The sequence below is a fragment of the Gambusia affinis genome, linkage group LG12, assembly GCF_019740435.1.
Source record: "Gambusia affinis linkage group LG12, SWU_Gaff_1.0, whole genome shotgun sequence".
In the NCBI taxonomy this organism is placed as follows: domain Eukaryota; kingdom Metazoa; phylum Chordata; class Actinopteri; order Cyprinodontiformes; family Poeciliidae; genus Gambusia; species Gambusia affinis.
In genome coordinates this window covers 22,260,632-22,282,563 of record NC_057879.1, presented here as the reverse complement: position 1 = coordinate 22,282,563, position 21,932 = coordinate 22,260,632, and the positions used below count along the sequence as shown (strand labels likewise).

The 21,932-nt window shown below is 39.4% G+C and overlaps 1 protein-coding gene across 2 annotated transcripts in view; it reads left to right on the top strand.

Annotated features, from left to right (window-relative positions):
• The window catches only part of zfyve9a (zinc finger, FYVE domain containing 9a), a 34,909-nt gene that overhangs the window by 2,718 nt on the left and 10,259 nt on the right, over positions 1–21,932 (top strand). The window contains exons 2-11 of one of the 2 annotated variants that reach the window (XM_044133353.1): positions 7,690–7,786; positions 8,891–8,998; positions 10,502–11,838; positions 13,099–13,198; positions 14,683–14,859; positions 15,735–15,889; positions 17,679–17,787; positions 18,099–18,221; positions 18,834–18,989; positions 20,353–20,577. In XM_044133353.1, coding sequence (XP_043989288.1) covers positions 8,929–8,998; positions 10,502–11,838; positions 13,099–13,198; positions 14,683–14,859; positions 15,735–15,889; positions 17,679–17,787; positions 18,099–18,221; positions 18,834–18,989; positions 20,353–20,577 — 2,452 coding nt within the window. In that variant the 5' untranslated portion in view covers positions 7,690–7,786; positions 8,891–8,928. Of the gene's footprint in view, positions 1–7,689; positions 7,787–8,890; positions 8,999–10,501; positions 11,839–13,098; positions 13,199–14,682; positions 14,860–15,734; positions 15,890–17,678; positions 17,809–18,098; positions 18,222–18,833; positions 18,990–20,352; positions 20,578–21,932 lie in introns of both variants that reach the window. The other variant, XM_044133352.1, reaches the window with a different exon arrangement.

Sequence of the window (21,932 nt, the reverse complement as noted above, 5' to 3'; positions counted from 1 at the left end):
CAGTTGCTGTGAAGCAAAGCAACTCTCTCTACTTCTATTTTTTTTTCTTCCTCTTAAAAATTCAGTGGCTTTAGCTTTCCGACCCCACCTGTCTGAGCTAAACTGTAGTGGCGTATTCTCCTGTAGTGCATTTTGCTTTAATTTCCCACGAACACGCAAAGTTTCCGTGGGACGGAGATGGACAACTCCCAGCGTTCTCCAGCATTACATAATCTGCTTCTCACTCAGTCATGAGACGGCGTTGTTAGAAAGTGATGTCAGGCCATTCTTAAACGGAGGAAGTGATCATTTGAGGTTTCCTCTATCCGCCCTCAGTAGCCGTCGTCTGGCTGTGTTTGGATCTAAAAGCGCTGCTTGGCAGGATGTGAACTTGCCGACCCGGCATTTCTGTTGCTTTCGGGAAAAGTGTAGGATGGATACTGAAGTATGGAAGCTAAACGTGTGTATCGCCATCATTTTGCTTGTCGACTATTTAATCTGCTACTTTATTTCCTTCCTCCCAATGACTTGTCCGCATTGCAAAAACATAAAATCTTATTTTGTCTAGTTTCTAGTGGAAATATCTTAGTACGCTTGAAATAAGTCTAAACTAACTTACAAGTAACTTTTCAGCAAGAGATAGCAGCTTGTTTATGTCAATAATTCCTTAATATTCATGAAAAATTACTTGTCCCATTGACAGATTATTTCACTTATAACAAGACATTTTTCTCATGTTATAAGTGAAACTGCAGATGATGAGTGAATTTGCATTAATAGTGAGAATTGATACTTCCTGTAGAGACAATGTATTTTATCGTACTTTGTTTTGACTGTCAGAATTTGCAAACTAATGTACATAGTGCCATTTTTTTAGCACAACCAAGTAACTATGTTTCCTTCAGTTGTTATAAAAGTGCTGAACATATTGAATATGACTTAAAAGAATTTTTACTTTCTGATTTAATGTCTTGAAACTCTCTCTTTCTGAAACTCCGCCTTCAGGAAGGGAAGTCATCACAACAAGGCTTCTTTATCAACGTTTTTACAAGCATTGCTTTGAGAAGTAGCTCGTGTAATGAGCTCAGCAGTTCCACTAGATGTTTGCTAATTGCTGCTGGCTAGTCTGAAGGAGCCGCTCTGTGAAGCAGAAGCTCAGAAACTTGGAAACTGCTTCTCTGAGGAGGGGCTGCACCTCGAAGGCGTTTGCCATGCTGCTATTCACAGCTTGCTTTACTCCCGTTGCCTTTTTAAGAAATGTCTGAACAACAGAATGAAAGTAGTGCAGGAAAGGAATAGAGATCATTTACACCTGAATTAACAGCTATTTTTTTGAAGGACAGGTTGAACATTTTGAGCTTTTCCAGTTTTTATCCAGATAAAAAGTAAAATCACAACAAACTGAGATGAATTTGTTTTGCACCAATGCAAAATAAAATAATTTTAAGGATCAGACAGAAAAGTTGAAGGTTTTTAAAAAAAGAAGAGTTTTTGAAGCATTTGTTTCCTTTAAAATGAACATAAGTAAATTTATAACTACTTTAGAGCAGGGGCGTCAAACTCATTTCCATTTTGGACCAAATCAAGATCATGAATGTTCTTAAAGGGCTGGTTGTGCCAGAATGTATTGATAAAACCCGTTAAAATGTTTTTCACCACTTTTGCAAAAAAAATCTGCAATAAACTTGCAATTATTCATTAGTGGGAAAAAGTGCAGGGATTTGTTGATTTTGCATGAATTCCCACAATAATTCACAAGAAACTGATGCAATTTGACAGTAAACAGATAAAAACTGCTTTGAATTGATTGATAAAATAATATTTAAGCACATTGTTATCTTGACAATTCTTCTTATGAGCCCAGAGAACCACATACAAAGCTATGGCGGGCCAGATTTGGCCCCCGGACCTTGAGTTTGACACTTTAGAGTCTTTAACAGTTAATTTTATCTTGTAATTTAAATTGTAAATTTTTGGATGTTCTTGGTTGTAATTGTACTTTTTGCATATAACACAGACTTCAAATATTGCCATCACACTTTTTTTTCCCATGGAAAGTTTCAGGCTATGAAGTGTTTTCTTTGTTTTTCTATATATATATTCAACTTTTTCAAAATTCTATGTTGTCTTGAAGCTTCAGGAACCAGAAGAAACTGACTCTCTTCCTGAGATTATTCCTGCGCTTTTCCTATGTGCCGCTGTAGTGATAATGTGTCTCATTGTTTTAAAATAAGACCATGTTATGGCAAAAATAAAGCCTAAAATAAGAAAGAACATAACCTAATGTGGAATACGAGTCTTTTTGATGTTTGTAGAATCTCATTATGATCCATCTTTCTGCTGAGAAACCCAGACTTCTCCAGCTCTCTTTAAAACTTTATAAGCAGAACAATTTGCAGGGCATTTATTCTTAATTTGTCTGGAGATTGTGGGCCGTCTTAAGAGTTTAAATTAACTTGAGGCCAAAGCGAGTGGCTTACTGACCCAGATTCTGGCTGCTTTTATCGGGTTTTTTGATTTGTCGGAACAGAAGTTGGAATTAAAAACATTCATTTACACTAATGAGACTCACAGCAGTAGGTCTGGATGCAGATATCATGACTTATGTTTTTCAACGATGTTTGGTTTTAGAAGGAAATTATAAAGTACGCAGGAACAAGGCAGGAAAAATATTGTGAAATAAATAAAATAGCATTTATATCGTGAGGAACTTGGTGTGTGTGTGTGTGTGTGTGTGTGTGTGTGTGTGTGTGTGTGTGTGTGCGTGTGTGTGCGTGTGCGTGTGTGTGTGTGTGTGTGTGTGTGTGGACGCGAGTGTGTTTCCCAGTCAGGAAACAGAAACAGGAAACTGTCTTGTTCTGACAGCATGGAGCTGCATGAACTGTTTTGGCATCTTGGTTGGTCTGAGTTCCTTCGTTGTTTATGGCCCCGTCTCATTTCATTTGGCAGTCATGAGAGCTTTCAGGTGGGATTCCTCACATCGCAAAAACACAAAACCGTACCAGGTATTTTTGGTTTAGTTCCTAGTGCAGAGGTGTCCAAACTTTTTGTCACATTCTTGAACTGAGGTCAGGGGCCATACACATCAGTTCAGGGGCCCTAAATGGCCCCTGGGCCACACTTTGGACACCCCTGTTTTAGTGCAAATATCTTAATATGTTTTAAAGTAAAATAAGCCTTCCTGTTGTCCTCTGTAAGCCTTAGTCTCTCTCTCTCTCTCTCTCTCTCTCTCTCTCTGTCTGAATGAACCACTGTCTGGTCATGATTATCGTTTAGAGGTGATAAACTAGAAAAATATTCATTTTCTGTTTTTTTGTTTTTGGTACACAGATTCTCCTCATTTATGATTCTCTGACAGCAGTAGGGGAGGAATGTTGTTTCCTAATGTTGTTTTTATATTGAAAGGAAATTAAATCTCTTTTTGGAACATGTAAAATATCAGAGAAAAAAAATAACATAATTAAGACGAAAACAAAGAAAAATATTGGAATAATAAAACATTAAAAAATTCATATCCAGTTTGAGAAGACAAAACTTATTAATTAAATCCCACCATCAATTGTCTCATTTAATTGTTACTCCATGTCATAGTTTCTACTTTTTTCAAAAGTAGAAACTCGTCATCTGTGTTTTTGAGTTAAGAAATATTTAAAGTTGACAGGAAATTTGAAAATATAATTTCATGGTTATGCATATTTGGAAGTCTGGAAGATTAATACCTAAACATCAAGTATAAAAACAACTAATAAAGTAACTAATCCTGGTGGGGGCACAAATAAAGCCTGGTGGCCCGCCAGGCTTATAATACACTGAGGGAAACCCTGATATCTGTACAATTAGTTTCTTATGATGCAGTCTACACCATATTTATGGTCTACAGTCTCATGGTACATCCACCTTTAAAGGAAACGTATTCACACAACAAAAATAGCAAACATTAATGGTGTTTTAATTAATCACATTATCTGTAGCTTTAAATGTTATTATATTTTATGAGGCCCAGCTGGACTCACACATTGAGAGCAGCTATACTGCGGTGGAAGCTACTCTTGAAACTCTTCTTTCCTTTCACTTAATCCTCCAATGAGTTTACAACTCTAAAAATACAACTCCGTCATGCACTTGGCTTGAGATGCATTATTCAGCACCTCTGCAGAGTAATTAAACCGTAATTAGGGTTGTGCTCCTGTCTCCATGGAGTTGCATCTTTGTGTGTTTTGGGTGTATTCAGACGGTTGTGGTGCAGGACCGCTTCGGTTTACAAGGAAAGGCTTCAGCTGAGGTCAAAACTTTGGCTCTGATCAGAGAATGCCAACGTTTCCCCTTGCTTTCCTCAAACTGCATCAACTTGACTGTTGGATTTCAGCTTTAGACTGTCATGGAAAAGTGAACTGACTTTATCCATTCAATTAAAAAACTGAAACTCCTGCATCCTATAGATTAATTACACTAAGATTGATGCACGTTGTTTAATAATTACACACTACAGATCAGCACGATGCAATAAATCTAATTAAAACTAATAGCATGATAAATATAAATGAGATCAAAAATTTCTATTTGCATGATTTATTGTTTTTCTCTTTTCTCTCTTTCAACCAAAAATTGAATGACAAAAGTCTTTGGTTTGGTGTTTTGGTCTCAACTAGATGCTTTTTTGAAGTTACAGAGACTTCATAATTAATTTTATTTGTTGTTTCTGTTTTTTCTTTATTTTGAATATTTAAAATTTCTTCCTGTTCCACAGTTAAATGATCATTAAAACCTAAAGTTTATTGATCTTTGAGAATGTGTTCTTATACCATTATTATGCCATTACCATTATATTACTATAAAATGATCTCAAAACAATATTATTGTGTATCGCAATAACTTCTGAGACAATTTATCATCAAGCAAAATTTGTTATTGTGACAGGCCTAGTTATAAGCAGTGAAAACTCAAATTACAATTTAATGTAGGAGCAAAAGAAAGCTTTTTTAATAATCAAGTATTGTGTTATGGCAGAAAAACTCATGGGAAAGACAGTCATCAAAAAACTCAAATATAAAACACGGCATTTAAAATAAAAAAATCACTTTTTCCAAGAGTTTTTCAGCTGTATAAAAATGAGTTTATTTTGCAAAATGAGTTTATTTTGGCATCATTTAGTATTCCAGTTTTCTTAAAAAGTGTATATTGCATTTTTATTCTCTGCAAACTATAATCATTAAAATTGGCAAAGCTTGAAATATTTCCACATGTCCGTCCAATTTACTCTCAATGTTTTTGAATTAACCTATCAGAAGCTTGCAAACCCATGACATCATCATCTGGGCTTTCCTGAATTATTTAAAGGCACAGTAATATCTATGTGAATTATTTGTCATCTTGCTAATTTAAATACTTTTGGGTAATCAAGGAATGTTTAGTCTAATTTAATGTCAGACACTGACACTTTATTTTCTATATTCATGTAAATATTGGTTTTCTACTTCATTGATGAAAGTGAATGACAGTTGTTGTGCATTATTAATGTATCAATTCACTGTTTTTTTCTTTTTATGATGTAAATATCTGCATACACAGTAGAAGAACATGACTATTTGTTCTCTGTAACACCACTGCTTAGTGGAAAACCTGATTAATGACATTTCAAACGTGTTGTGCAAACATGTTCTTTAATTGCTTGCGGTCAGAAAACTCTCCTGAATCGTCTTTACAGTCACAACAATCCGCCTCCAGCTCCAGAGAAGCACTTTAGATTTAACTGCATGTACTTAAGCAACTTGCTGTTACAAGTCTAAAAATCTACTGAGATTAAATGCTCAATAAATATGCAATTTATCACCTTATGTGATTTTCTGTCTCAGGGGAATAAGTTTAGCTGCAGCCTGAAGTGATTTCAGATCTGTGTGAACATGCATTATGTTCAGTAATAATAGCATTGTAGCTGAAAGTGTCCTGGGTTTGTTGCTTCTTTTGATGCTTAAAAGTTCTGAGTCTGGCTGAAACTAGGACCTGGAAGTCTTAGAGGCCATGTGGCTGCAGAGTATTGTTTGTCTGGTGTAATCCTCGTTCGTCCCTCCTGTCCTTATGAGAACGACCCTGAAGATCAGCCCGACTGTTACTCATCTGCAGCCGCACTCACACAGACTCATCCCGTCCCCGCTCCAAGGTCTTAGCGTGATGGAGGACAGTCTGGGCAGGTTCAGCAAGCCTCCATTCAGACGTCAAGCCTCTGTTTCCATTCATGACTCTGATTGCTTTGTCAAGGTCGGAGCGGTGATGGCTGATCGCGTACGAGAAGCTGCAGCGCACGTGATGAGCCAGTTGATGTGCTGTCAGTTCGAGTGTGTGTCCTTAAAGGGAGGTGTTATGTAAGATCGACTCCTTTGGGCTTTATATTATGTTACTGCTTTAATTTGTTCACACGTGTTTGAGGAATCGTTTAGTTTTCTATAGATCAGTTGTACACGCTCCATAGACTTAAAACCACCAACATTTTTCATAAAATCTCCAGCTGTATTTTTTATTTTTTTTCCCCCACCAGGGGGTCTTTTTGTGGGCTCTAGTGTCCCTTATATGACAATAGGCTGACAGGAAAGAGGGAAGGAGAGGGGGGAAGACATGCGGCAAATGTCAGTCGGATCCGGGAATCGAACCCGCGATGGCCGTGTCGAGGATCCAAGGCCTCCAAATGTTGGATCTTATCCACCACTCTCATCTACCTCGGCAAAGATCTAAAAATGCTACCACACTGTTACCAGCTCAGCGACTTTCTTGAGCAACATTTCAGACAAAAAAATTGGCATCAGCCAGCATCGGCATGTCAGGCTTTTTAAATATTGTCTTCGATAATTGGCCAGAAACTGACTTAGTTTTGCCAATCGTTTTGTTCTGGACAGAAGATATTGATTGTGAATCTTTTGGTTTTTGTGTTACTGGTGGGTCTTCTGTGGACTGGACCTGCTGGGCGGCATTTCAGTCCTCTTGCATCAGTTTGTCTTGTAGGAAGTCAAAGCTTTTGGCTCTTTGGTGTTCATCAAGTAGTTTCTCAGCAGCATTTTGCTCTGTGATCCTGGAGTTTGGAGACTTCTGTTGAGAAGAAGCTGTGTTTTCATTACAAATGTGGGCAAAAGTTTGTAGCTATTCCGCTAATGATGAAAAAATTCAATTTTGCAATTGGTATTTCAATTAAACAAACTGAATTAAAATCACACGTAATAAGTTTGTTCGTGTGATAATTAGAAAAACATGCCTTGTCACCATCCCTCTACTTTACTATCCTGTCAGCAGTATCATGCTGCTGTTGATCACATGGCTCCTGTGATGGGAAAGAAATGTTTCCGTTTATGCTCTTTGTTAAAAATCAACAATAAGAATTAGGGTTTCTTTTGCAGTACGACTGCCGTCATGCCGTCTCATCCTAGCGCAAAAACCTTATTGGAAAATGTGAGTTTTTGGTGAAATAATTTTTCATAATTCCAACTTGGGCAATTCTGTGGTCAATGAAAACACAGCTGCCGACCAGAGCGATGTGAAATTTACCGTAATTTCAGAACCAAATCTTTTATTGCAAACCTAATTCTAAACTTCTGAATATATATTTTCTAAATCTTGAAGAGCCGCATGGTGCCGTAACATTACTCACACAGCTGGTTCGGCAAACAGCTGCAGGTGTTGCAGTAAGAGTTGAGGAAGATCTCTAAAGGTGTTTTCTTCCCTCAGGTGTGGGCGCTGGGCGCTTGCCAGACTGGGTGAAGGCCAATCCGAGAGCTGAAGAAAAACCCACCAACCGGGGCTGCAGAGTGGGACCTCCGTGCAGGTGAGCGTCTCCATTGAGTTCGTTGTTGTTCAGCCAGGATTGTGTAGGAAAGTGCAAATATAGTTTCCAGCCATAAAAGTGTCTGTTTAGACTAACTACTGCAGTGTTTTTATCCGTGATGCGTGGCAACCTAGAAAACAGGATAGTTTGAAGAGTGAGTACAGGGTATAAACTTTAGCTGTAAATCACAGATATAAGTTTAGCAAAGATATTTTACTGTTTTAGATAAGTTCTTTCTCCCGCCACAAGCAGATTAACTCACAAAAGGTCACAAACATTTAGTTTTTTATTAATGAGAAATTTAGTGGAAGGCAGAGCTGGGCAATAAATGGAAGCTCTCAACTAATCGATTTCCAGGGTCAGGATATGATTTTTATCTTATTTATTCATTTTTTTATAGAAAATAAAGTTATTATGATGCAGGAATAAAGTTGAAATAGTATGAGAATAAAGATCAAACTTTGTCTTTAAATATGTCCTGCCCAGAACTCCTCAAGTGGTGGCATAGATTTTGTTACCGGTTCAATTTCTGTATAAAAAACGTTTTCTATCTAACTGATGATTAATTTATAATTAAAAAAATAATCAGCACTGTATTTTTTTTGTTTATGTTAATTCCCCGTCAACTTGAATATTGTTTAACACAAAATCCCAGTGGGGCAACCTGTGGATTGCCTTAGCACCCCTACTATCGGGCTTGGCTACATTTTTTATTAAACTCTGTGGGTTTAATAAAAAGTCTGCCAGATGTGCCTTTTGTTTTTTATTATTGGATAAACAGAAACCAAGGTCAACACAACTATACAAAAACAGTACACTGAATATCCATCCTTACAACCTTCAGGACTCTTTTACATCACAAAAAGTTTAAACTTGGATACAAATTATGTTCTGAGTTGTTTGGGTCTGGACAGTAATTTAAAGTATGAAACCACAAAACTACAGGAATCTGTGACGTTCTGATTTGTGCCAGTTTTTTTATGTATTTGATGAATCATCAGAACGATTGATTACTGAAATAGGTTTTAGCTGCAGGCCTCGTCCACACACGTTACTCTGTTTTAAGATTAAATCGGTGAGTTGGTGAACTCCTCTTGTTGGCAGGTTCACGCGGCCGTTGGCAAGGTGGAGCTTCCTGACCCATGGAGAATTACTTCCAAGCCGAGGCCTTCAACCTGGACAAGGTGCTGGACGAGTTCGAGCAGAACGAAGGTGAGACGGCAGGTGAAGGGCGTGGAAACGGAAAATAACCAAGGTGTGCAGGAGCTTCCAGCCATCACAGCTGGGTAACGCTTCAGGGCGGTGATTGAGGCCGCGCGGCAAGGGAACGCCACTAATTGGATTTGCTTTGTGCTTGTGGGATTCAGTAAAACTGTGTAATTGGTTCAAGACAAGACTGGCGTCTTTTTTTTTTTGGTCACTTAGAATAAGCAGGGAATCGAAATTAGAGGGTTTTTGAGAAAGTTGCTTTGCAGAACTTATTTATAGTAAGTGCAAAGTAAACACTGCAGCACTGAGCTGTGTGTTTGACAAACTTGGCTTCCCTATTGTTGAAGAAAGACAGCTTTTATGTGGATTTATGGAAAATAACCCCAGGAAAAGAAAGTGCTGAATAACAGACACAGGTGCTGGGAGCTCAGTGTGTGTTTTGGCTGAAGGTGCCGTCAGCCAGAGATCCAGCCTGGCAGATTAACTTGGTGTGTGTGTGTGTGTGTGTGTGTGTGTGTGTGACACACACTGAAAGAGCTTAGCATGAATTCCTGTGCAGGGAGGAGATCAGCAAGTAGTAAATAACACAGCAATGTGAGCAAATCATTTTAGATGTTACAGAAATGTTTTATCTCATGATAAAGCATTCACATCTTCATTTTTGTCTCCCTGGAGCTGCTGAACCATTTAACCCATTTTCTCAGTTTTCCAGCTCATTCACACGCTGATTTCCCAAACTATTCTGACCTCGTTTTGGTCAAGCCATTTTTAGCTCTCTGATCACCTGGAAGAGTGATCATTTGCAATAATTGTGGTTTATAGTTTCTAAAAACTTTGTCAAACTTCAACTACAAAAAATCTTACAATGTTGCATGGATTCACGGGTTCAAATATAATCTTATCTACTCTTCAGTAGAGTTCAAATGTGTCTAATTTTCTGCAAGTATTAATGAAAAGTTGTGGCTATTCACCTGAACCGGCAGAGCTGGGAAGGCTGGGTGCACTGACTGCAGTTTTCTGGCCGATGACCGATCTTTAAAAAGCCAAAGCTGCTGATTACGATTTTAGCTAATGATGATTTAGTTTTTTGTCTGAAAAGTTGATGAATGTAGTGACAAAGTCTCTAAATTGGCAAAAGTAAAATGACTGCACATGTGACGATTTTATCTCAGAGACGATTTTGCTCTCCCAGCAGAGCAAAAGGCACCAGTGGGTGATTTTCAGATATTTAGGTGATTAAGAGGTTGGCCAATCTGCCAAAAATTAAGGAAATCTGGTCTGATTTATCTGTGCACTTCTAGTCAATTTCAGTTTAAAGTTTGCAACAAGTCATGTAGGAACAGAGCAAATGTGGAAAAAGGAAAGTTAAGAGATGAACACTAAACATTTTGCTGAGAAGCTGAAAGTTGTTGAAGTTTGAGTATCTTGTTACAATCACAAGTGATGCAAATATTTTTACATTTGAAGCTGCAGGTGGAAATAAAGAGTTTTTTTGTTCTTTTGCAGATGAGACAGACACGTCAATTCTCTCGGACGCCAAGTGGACGCAGATCCTGGCTCCGCCCGCCCACATGCTCTCCCTGAATCCCGCTCTGGCCCACGCTGACATCAGCCCCCGGGAGAGCCCGCTGCCCTTCAAGACCCCTCCCGACCCGTCCAGCACCTCCTCAGGACCCGACCCCAAAAGGCCATCGGGTCCTGAGCATCCACCCTGGGCGGAGGAGAGGCCGGCGGACATCCACAGCCCGCCTCTCCCTCAGCCCAACATCGGAAAGCTGGTGGGCGCCGACGACGTCTCGCTATGCGGCGTCGTGGAGAACGGCTGCACAGGATGCCCACAGACCGATTCTCCTGCTGAGGTCCAGCTTGGTAACGAGGAGGAACCTTCATCAGTGGGCGGTGGAGGCTCTTGCTTCACGTTTAAGATGGGATTAGCAGAGGAACGGACTCTTTCTGAGGATAATCCTCCACATGTGACTCAAAATGGAGGAGAGTTGAAAGATGAGAACTGCTCTGCTGTTTTGCAGGACTTTGAGCAGGAAGGAAAAAGTTTAAATTCTGAGGAGCTCGGAGGAAGTGTGAATGGGAGTCAGACTGTCCAGGCGGAGGTTGAGGAGAACAGTTTGCCTCCTCATGGCAGCGACGGAGCGCAGGAGGAGGAGGAGGAGGGGGGGAGAAAATGTGCTGAAAACGGACAAACAGAGCAGAAAGTCAGAACTGGAATCCTTCCTAACGGTCTGGAGATGGAGAATGGAAGCAGCTTAAAGGTCAGCGCAGCGGAGGACACCGAGGACCTTTCTCCGTCTCCTGTCCCGTCCAAGGAGGACTCTGTGACCGAAGAGAAGGAGATGGAGGAGAGCAAGCAGGAGCTGAGCGACGGCGGAGCGGCCGGGTCCGGCGGCGTCCAAACCAAACTGAACAACAACCGGCTGCAGCCGGTGAGCGTTCCCTACGGAGGAGCGCGGCCCAAGCAGCCAGTCAGCCTCAAGCTGCAGATCCCGCAGCCGCTGTCCGGCCAGGTCCAGAACCAGCTCGGCGCCAAGAACAAGAACATGGACAGCAGCTGCCGCAGAGGCACCCCCACCGACCCGGCGCCAGGTGGGACGGGTCAGAGTTTGCTCAACGGAAACGGAGGAACCCGCTCTCCTTCGCTGATGGCGTCTGAGAGCCCCGACAACGACCTTCAGGCCGGGCAGCAGGGGGCGCTGTGCAGGAAGGTTGCCAGCTCGCTGGGAGAGGTGGCTCCTGTGTGGGTGCCCGACTCGCAGGCCCCGGTCTGCATGAAATGCGACGTCAAGTTCACCTTCACCAAGAGGAGGCACCACTGCAGGGCCTGCGGCAAGGTCAGCGCTGCTTTAACTTGGTTAGAAGCGGCCATTACAGCAGAGCCCCGCAGCCCTGGGAGACTTAAACATCCACTGTCATCATTCACAGCTGCTCCTCTAAATACCAACTCAAGAATACAGACTGAATAAAAAAATTAAAAAAAGATCCATTTAACTTCTATTTCTATCCAATTATTAATTGGTTACTCCAAATAATAGTCGATAGATTAGTAATATCCTATATTGATGTTACTTAAAGCAGAAAGTGCTGAGTTTTTACACGTTGAGTGATCATTCGCTACAAATGATCAAATGTACACTAAAGGAATGTTGATGTTGTACTTTAGGCAATAAAATGGTTATTTACTCATTTAAAAAAAAAGTATGTATAATTTTGTGAAAAACAAAGAATTAATAATTGAATGAAAAATGAGGCAATGGTCCGATTAATCAATAAAATAATTGCTCAGTCAAGTAATCGCTGGTTGCAGACCTAAAATGAACATGTAGCTATGGAAACAACGAAACCCGCTGCTCTGAAACTCATTGAAAACCTCCTGGTTTTTCCACCAAATATTGATTTCTGAACTCTTCCTGAGTTAAAACATTAGTATTATAGTTTCTAAATTAATATTAACTTGTTTTCTTTGCATTATTTGAGGTCTGAAAGCACTGATTCTTTTTTTGTTATGACAATTTCTCATTTTCTGGAAATAAAAACTAAATTTTTGCTTGGAGTTTCAGAGACATATTGTCAGCAGTTCATAGAATAAAAGAACAATGTTCATTTTACAACATTGACCTATAAAAAGTAAAATCAGAGAAACTGATCATTTTTTTCCAGACCTGTATGTAACCTAAAAGAAGAAACAAAATAATTAGCATAGGCAGAGGAAATTCAAATTAGATGCACTTTCAGTCGTTGTTTGTTTGCAGCTTGCGTAAGGACTGCCCACGCATGGCGTCCGCGCTGCTGTAAATGCAGCATGCGGTCGCTGACACCGCACCGGATAACCGGGCGGAGCGCTGCTTAATTTCCCCAGGTGGTAAACAAACACTCGGGCTCTGCCAGTGGAGCTGGGAGGAGCCGGCGCTGCAGTATTAGTAGCATCTGCATGGCAGCTCTAAACGGCAGATGCAGCATTATCATCTCAGGAAGGTCAAAGGTCACAGTAAAACCTTGCAGCACACAGTGGGCTCTGGTTTAGTTTGTGAAATGTTTATTTAAAGTGAAATGTGTGTATGTGTGTGTGTTGATGCAGTTTTGGTCTCTTTAAGGTGTTCTGTGCAGCGTGTTGCAGCCTGAAGTGTAAGCTGCTCTACATGGACAGGAAAGAGGCCCGAGTTTGTGTCACCTGTCATTCTGCCCTGACAAACGGTGAGCAACAATCACACTTATCTGTTTGACATGTTTCACATTTTGTCTCATTTCAACACAAAGTAATGCTTAACTAGGAGTTATAAAGCAGAAGATACCGTACACTGTTTTCAACGTTTCTTACAATTTTTGCCAATTCTCAACATTATACCAACTGGATGGCAACTCAACAGAGGAGGGTAAAGTACTCAAGTAAGAGTAGCACTACTTAAACATATTTTTACTCAAATAAAAGTAAAATATAGCTGTCCAAGAAATTACTTAAAAGTTAAAAAAAGATTTGGTGAAAAGGCACCTGAAGCTCTGAATGATAACCCATCAATCATTTAATATTTAAACATTACATCATCAGACGGACGTAAAAATGAAGGAAAATGTTGGTATTTTAAAGACAAAAATGAAAATAAATCATATAAATTACAAAATAACATCAGGCAAAAGTAACATTTTTACAAAATCTGTTTATTTCAATATAAAACTTATGAAACGTGTGTCTCTGTGGTGAATCTTTTTTATTCAGTGAAGTTACTCTCAGTGGGTAGAGGATCCAGAAATTTTACTCTAGTAAGAGTAAAAATACTCTGAAAAGTACTTTTTGAAGAAGAGTTACTCAAATAAATGTAACTATTTTCAACCTAACTCCGTATCTCAACGTTAAATCCAACACATTGGTAAATATTCCTAATCAGATTTATGGTTTACTTTGATCCGCGTTTTCACAGGATGTTGCTGCCATCACCGTGTTTCACTGTGAGGGTGATGTTACCCTGGACATGTGGTTTTATCTTCGAGAAATCTGTTGTAGAGAGGATAATCTATTCTGCCATCATCTGTTGGAGTGGCAGCATCAGAACCTGGGACTTAAAAGCTAAATAAGCTGATAAAGAATTCTGGTTCTGTTCTGGAACCTCTGGAGATGAAGGTGGAAAGGAGAATTTATTTATTTTTTACAAAATGAAAAACATTACAGACAAATTTGTGTCTTCAGTCAGAGGCTTCTTCAGATACAGTGTAGTACAGACTGCTACAGGAGATCCTTCCTGCCCACAATCAACATCTTCAACAACTCTTTGCTCAAACGTAGATATGAGATGACATTTAACTTTGAAAGTATTTTAGAATAGTTTCATAGTCTTTCCAACCCACAGCATGACGCTTCCTCCACCATGCGTCAGCCATGATTTAATTTAAAGCTACCAGATTTACTGTCAATGAATGACCCTAGTTTGTGTTAGTCTGTTGTTCATTTTAAAATCCCAGTAAAATGTGTTAATATTTGTGGATGTAATTTGTCACAATAACAAACTGAAGGCTTATGGCTTCTTGACATCACCCATAATTAGAGGAGAAATCAATAAATTATAATCAAAAATCAGATATATCTAAACATGTCGATGTTTCTTAGTCTAACCAAGAAATATTGGATGTTTGAATCTCTAGCTTATTGCTTTATATGTTCGGATGTTGTGTTCTGTTGCCGTCAGTTCAATCAGCGGAGACGCCGGCTACTGCAGTCAATCAGAGTCCAAACCCGAACAACCCGGCGGAGTACTGCTCCACCATCCCCCCCCTGCAGCAGGCGCAGGCGTCCGGGGTCCTCAGCTCGCCGCCTCCCACTGTCATGGTGCCCGTGGGAGTCCTGAAGCAATCCGGCAATGAAGGTACGTTCCTCATCAGCAGGAGAATAAGAAGCTGTTATTTATATCCTTTTGCAATGATATTCTACCATCCAGTAGATGGAAAAACCAACAAATGGGCCTGAAATGAATGTATCGTTTTAGAGCTGAAACGATTAATCGCGATTAATCGTTTATTAAAATAAACGTTAAGTTATTTAGTAATTGATCAGTCGTCATCTGGACTTTAAATAATGCCATTTGCTGAAAGAACATTACCAGAGCAGTAATTAAATCAAAACTGTACAGAAAACATATAATTGTTTTATTAAAGATAAAAAAGGAAACCTTTGTCTGTAAATATGTTCAACCAAAAACTCAATAAATGTCATAATTTTAGCTTCACTCGATTAAAATTACGTCAAATAAAATCCTATTAGTGCCTTTTCCTCTCCAATTATTAATCCGTTAATCTAAAATAAACAAATTAATTAATTAACAGATCAGCCTTAGACTGTATTGATAAATGAAAGCAGGAATTACTGAGCTTTTTACATGTTCATGTTGGAAATATTTATATGTATATTTAGTCTCCTTTTCTATAAATGAACAGCGTGTTATTTTATTGCTTAAAATATTTATTTTCTTATTTTGAAAATAAATTATTTGCAGTTATATATTTCTAACAAAGTATAAAAAAGATGGTAAATTGAAATGTGGCAATTTTTTTTTCAACCGATTAATCGTCAGTTTAAGAAAAATTGCTTTCTAAAATAATAATTGCAGCTCTAAAAACACATTGCGGCCCTTTATTTTTTAACCTAAATGAATAAGCAAAAAAATATTTGATTAATCCCTAAACTAACTGATGGATTAATCGCTCTGATGTTTTATAAGTTTTCTGTTTGTTTCCGGTTCAGGCTCCCTGTCGCGGGACCAGAGGAGGGTTTGGTTCGCCGACGGGGTTCTTCCAAACGGAGACGCAGCAGAGTCCTCCAAACCGCCGTCCTCCGGCTCGGCGTCCTCGCAGTCACGGGTCGCCTCCAACAAGTCCGCCACGCCGGAGGCCTCAGAGGTGAGTTCAGTACGAAGCGCGTGTAACTAATGCTATTAGCTTAGCTCAATCGGATGGATAAAGGGAGTCACAACACTGCAAAAACACAAAATTTTATCAAGTATTTTAGTCAAGATTCTACTGCCAATGTCTTAGTGCACTTGAAATAAGACTAAACTAACTTACAAGTAACTTTTCTGCAATAAATAGGAGCTTGTTTTGAGTCATTAATTTCTTAGTGTTGATTAAAATGTAGCGTTTCCACTGGCAGACTATTTCACTCATAAAAAGACATTTTCCCATCTTATAAATGAAATAATCTGCCAGTGGAACTAGAACTTCATCAATATTAAGGAATTATTGATTTAAAACAATCACCTATATTTTGCTGAAAGTAAAAGGTTATTCTATGGGTTATTTTTCTTATTTCAAACATATTATGATATTTGCACTATAAACTAGACTAAAGATACTTGATCAAATTTGTGGTTTTGCAGTGAATGAGCTCTTCTCTCAGGAAATCCTGCCTCCATAACCGACTGTAATATGTTAAGCATGTTAACATGGAGAGAATTACAAATGCTACGGCACTAAAAAGCTTAATGTTGAGACGTATTGTGTTTGTTTGGACCATTAATGAGACTATCCTCATATAAAATTATTCTTACAGCAAAGCTTTTGTATTTGTTTGGAGTGAACAGCTGCTGAATGCCAGCTGTCCAAGTGAGTTTTCTTGCAGAAACCAATAAATTTCATGTGGCTCAGCTGAGAGACGTTTCCTGCTCAAATTATCTCAAATGACGTTGCATTAGGTAATCAAATTCTGGCCAATTTCTGGCAAACTGGCCATGTGGTGGTAGAAAGAAACTCAGTGGAAACAGAAGACGCCGATTAGCTTTGACACTAAATGTTTTTTTTCCACTAATCTGAACTTGGACCAAGCTGCTGGGGAAAGTCTGGAGGTCTTAGGCTGCTGCCTCCGCGACCCAACCCCAGATTTAGAAAAAGATTAGGAATGGATTTTTTATTAGGGGTGCACTGATTTTATCCAAGATGATTTTCTTAATTTTAAGAGATTGGAGATCAATCGATACTTGCATGTGAAGCAGGTCTGATCTACCTCAGCAAAAGTGTAAAAATCATCGACTGTCCTGTCCTGTGAGTGGTTTTTCTGACAGAGCGGTCCACCAGGTCGGGTCTGTTCACTATAGTCACCCCACCCACTTTCTTCCCACTTTTAGCAATATTTCAGACAAAAAAAAAAAATTGGTATCGGCCAAAATCAGAATTGGCAGGTCAGGTTTTTTACCTATCTCTATCTCTCTCTCATTTTATTTCTACAGCACATTTCAGCAGAAAGGCATTTCAAAGTGCTTTACATCATAACAAACACAAAGTCATGCAACATAGAATCAATAATCAAAACATGACATTAAGTCAAGTGCCATCATTAAATTTTTAATTGATTACGTTTCAAATACGACTCTAAACAGTTGGGTTTTTAGCCGAGATTTAAAGGAAGTCAGTGTTTCAGCTGTTTTACAGTTTTCTGGAAGTTTGTTCCAGATATTTGGTGCATAGATGCTGAATGCTTTCTTTAAAGTTCAGTAATCTGCAATCAACCAGAAAATTGCAGTCGTTGCACCCCCATCATCAGATACGTATCCATGACCTCTGATCCCAGAAGCCTGGGTGGCAATAAATCCACTCTGTGTTGTTCAGACTGTCATGAAAAGGTCAGATAGAGGACACATTTGGGTCACTTCAGGTGTGATCGTAGCCTAACTACCCCGTCCTCTCCACCCTGCAGGCGGCCCAGAGCCCCGCTGCGCCGGCGGGCAGCCCCGTGGGCAGCTCCCTCAGCCTGATCCCGGAGGACGGGCTCCCTCCCATCCTCATCTCCACCGGAGTCAAAGGAGGTACGGGAGGCCACATCACAGGTGCTTGCCTTCATCCTCACCATTCTGCTGCCTCCTCATTGCTGCTGTGTTTGTGTCCGTTTAGTGTGCTCCTCATGGCCTTTGTGTCACCGCTCATGTTTTGCACCACTCATTGCCAACAGAGAGGGGAGAAGCTTTTTTTCACGGGAACATTGAGGCGATGCTTAAACGATGTGGAAGCTGTTCTGTTGTTCTAACCAGAGACATCAGAACTTCTTCTTTGAATCTCTGTCTCGCTCCGGCTGGTTCCTTCCTGTTGATCTGACTTTGGCGCTCTGAATCTCCCGCAGATTACGCCGTGGAGGAGAGACCGTCGGAGATCGTCCTCATGCAGCAGTTGGAGGAGGGAGGCCCGGACCCCCTGGTGTTCGTGCTTAATGCTAACCTGCTAGCCATGGTCAAGCTGGTCAACTGTGAGTCATGTTTACAGGCCTCTGTTGCACAATTATAAATCAATCAAGTTTATTTGTGTAACACATTTCAGCACCAGCAGTCCAAGGTGCTTTACATAATAAAAACATAAATTCTTGCCTTAATATACATACTTGTTTTCATACAGAACTAGTCCTATAAATACAATGTTATAAATCAAACCAGTTCAAATAAAACTAAACTGGGCAACACTGAAAAATCGAGAAGATACGATTAGATTTCACTTCTGCAGAGGATTTGCTGCACATTTTTTCAGTTCAGTCCAAATGTTTTGCAAACATTTTTCTTGTTTCTTGCTATAACAACGTTTTATTTTCCCTACTGCAGTGTCCGTGAATCATTTAAAGTCTTAAATTCATGTAACTAAAACATGTTAATCATTCACAAAAGTAAGTAGGTCTTTATTTTGTTAATGTTGTCTTCACAAGACTATTTAACCTCGCATATTCTATGTATTTTCTTTTTTTTCAGGACTTCTGTCAGGCAAAACTTTGAGTTGCACTCAGACATCATTAAGTGCAACCACTCAAACTCTACTGATCCTGGTATAAAGTTCATTGTCCTGACCAGATTTTTTTCTCTTTAACTCTCAGATGTTAACAGGAAGTGCTGGTACGTGACGACTAAAGGCATGCACGCCGTCGGCCAAGCCGAGGTCGTCATTCTGCTCCAGTGTTTACCCGACGAGAAAACCATCCCCAAAGACATCTTCACACACTTTGTGCAGCTCTACCAAGAAGCCCTAAGTGGTGAGAAATTCGCCGCGGCTCTCCAAGAGTTACAAAGAGCTGACCTTGTTTTAGGACCGCAACGAACACATCTTTTAGGAATTGATTGTTAATCGGATGAAACAAATTGTCACATTTTGGAGATCTTTAACCTTTTTTAATAAGATTTTAGAAAGACGTTAAAAGAGTCAAATAAACAGTTCAGTTAATTTTTTAGTTAAGGAAATAAACATGTCACTTCCTGAACTGCAACAACACATCATTCCTGTAGTGAACGTTTGACCTGTAGTAGCAAATGATTGTGGCACACAATAATATCGTTTGGAAACCATTTTCAAGTAATATACTATAAATGGAACACATTGTATTATAATGAACATTTGAAACTGGAAGAGATTTTAAATATCCAAAATAAATGAAACAACAAATACAATGAATTATAAAGTCTCTACAAAAAGGAAATTATCCTTGAAAAAAGGGCTAGTTGAGACAAAATCATCCAGTTTTTGTTAGAAAGAGAATAGAGGAAAAATAACAAATCATTCAAATAGAAATGATTGAGTTCATTTTTATTTATTGCCTGATTAATTGATTTATTGGTTATTGAGACAGGCCTGTGTGAATGCTTGGTCATTTATAGCAAAGGATTCATCTGCAGCTTAAAAAATACTTTTAGCATCAACATGTGAAAAGCTGAGCTCTTTCTGCTTGACTTAACATCAATATGGCTGATTTATTGATTATTTTTTCGGTTAACTGATCAATAATGGGATAAAAAAGGATGTTTAAGGTTTTTTTTATTTGTTTGTTTATTTATTTTTTTACAGAATTTGAACCGGGTGAACATATTTGTATAATTACAGACACATAGTAGCCTTTCTTTTTTATAATCTTAAATGCATAATATTCTTTTTTAATACTTTCAGATTAATTACTGCTCTGAATTTGTTGCCATTTTGGAAAGAAGTGGGTTTTTTTTGGGGTCAGTAAAAATTGATTATTGAATTAATTGATTATCTCAATCATCAATTAATCACGATTAATCCGATTGTTTCCCTGAGAGTACATTCCTGCCAACTGCCCGTTTACCCCCCGCATTATTGTCCCGATGTCTCGTTTTTGTTTTGTTTTTTTACATCCAAACGCTGCACAATAAAAACTGCTAATATGAGCCGACTGTGACGGCTCGCTTTCCTCAGGCGCTTTTCTGTCTCATATTTGCATCAGAGCTGTGCCAGCTGCTGGAAGGCAGTCATATTGTGTGCGTTGATCCTCATTAAGCCGCCGTCAGTCAGGCGTTTGGAGGAAGTGCTGGCTTCAGAGAGCTTCAGCCGCTCGCTGTGCTGTCTCCCGACTGACGGCTCTTCCTCCCTCTGGCCACCAGGCAACGTGCTGAGCCACCTGAGTCACTCGTTCTTCACCCAGAGCTTCCTGGGCAGCAAGGAGCACGGCGGCTTCCTCTACATCAGCCCGTCCTTCCAGTCGCTGCAGGACCTGCTGCTGCCCAACCCGCCCTACCTCTTCGGCATCCTCATCCAGAAGTGGGAGACGCCGTGGGCCAAGGTCTTCCCGATCCGCCTCATGCTGCGGCTGGGCGCGGAGTACCGATGTGAGTTTGGATCGATCAGTCAAGTTTATATGTAGAAAACATGTCAGGAACAAGGCAGTTCAAAGTGCTTTACATCATAAAAACACTAAAATCAACAATTAAAACATTACATTTTGCCAAGTGCAGTCATTACACATCAAAATGTTGGTTAGTGTTGCAATTATTACGATTCAGAAGCAACTCTATTCTGCCAAAGGAGCCACTGCTTTTTCATCAATATTAAGGATTTATTTACTTAATGCAAATTCCAGTATCTTCCTGAAAAGTTGCCTGTAAATTATTTTTCTTATTTCAAGTGCACTAAGATATTTGCACTCGAAAATATACTTGGTAAGATATTGTGTATTTGGAGTGAACTTGTTAAATGATTGCAGAAACCAGAGCCTCTCTTGATGATTCGTATCATTTTAAAGCAGGCAGCTGTTATGGTTCCATTTTTCTGCAGTGTCTCATGAATCTGGAAAGCTGGTGTGCAGAGCTGTCAGAGAGGCTCTTCTCCTCAGAATCCTCTTTTCTCGCAGTCAGACCTGCCAGCTCAGAGCTCCGCCGCGCTCTCTTAAGCCTTTACCCTGCATCCTGCAACTTCGGCTGGAATACATTAACAAAGACACGTTTTCAACACAAACTGCTGGAATCACCAAGAAATTAATCCGCAGCACAAACGCTGCTGTTAACATGGTCGCCTCTTCGAGGTCTGACCCACACAAGGCAGGTTGGCTGTAGGATTCTGCATATTGAGGCCAAAACGGCGTTTAGTGGGATCTTTTTCCAGCTGCTGGATGAGATGAAGTTGAAAATAGTAGTTTAAGAAGATTAAGAAGAAGCAGGAGCTTTTGAAAGTTAGGAGTCTTCTTTCTTCTTTCTCAGATTTCTAATTAGGTCAGCCTCACTCAAAAGTAGTCAGAAATTTGTGTCCCCCAAAAAATTAAGGCCTTAAAAAGTATTGAATTTTATTTTTAAGTTTGCCTTTAATATGTTAATCACAGGGCTTCATTTTTAGCTCATTAATCTTGCATATTCAATGTTTTGATTTTGTTTTGTCCTCCTATTTCAGCCAGACTTCTGCTAACTCACTGCTAACATACCATTACTAGCTATCAAGCTTTTTTTGCATCTGTTATGTGTAAGTGCAAATTTATTGTTAATTGGCTGGATGAAGTTTGTAAATTTGTCTCGTGATATAGATCTTAAATTACAGTCACAGTAATCTTTAAAAGCTTGAAATTAATTTGTAAAAGTTTGTGCTTACCATACAAATCACAGGCCTTAATTTTTGTCTTATTAATCTTGTATATTCAATGTTTTTTGTTTTTTTCCTTGGAGGACTTTTCGGTCATACAAAAGTTTGAGTCGGG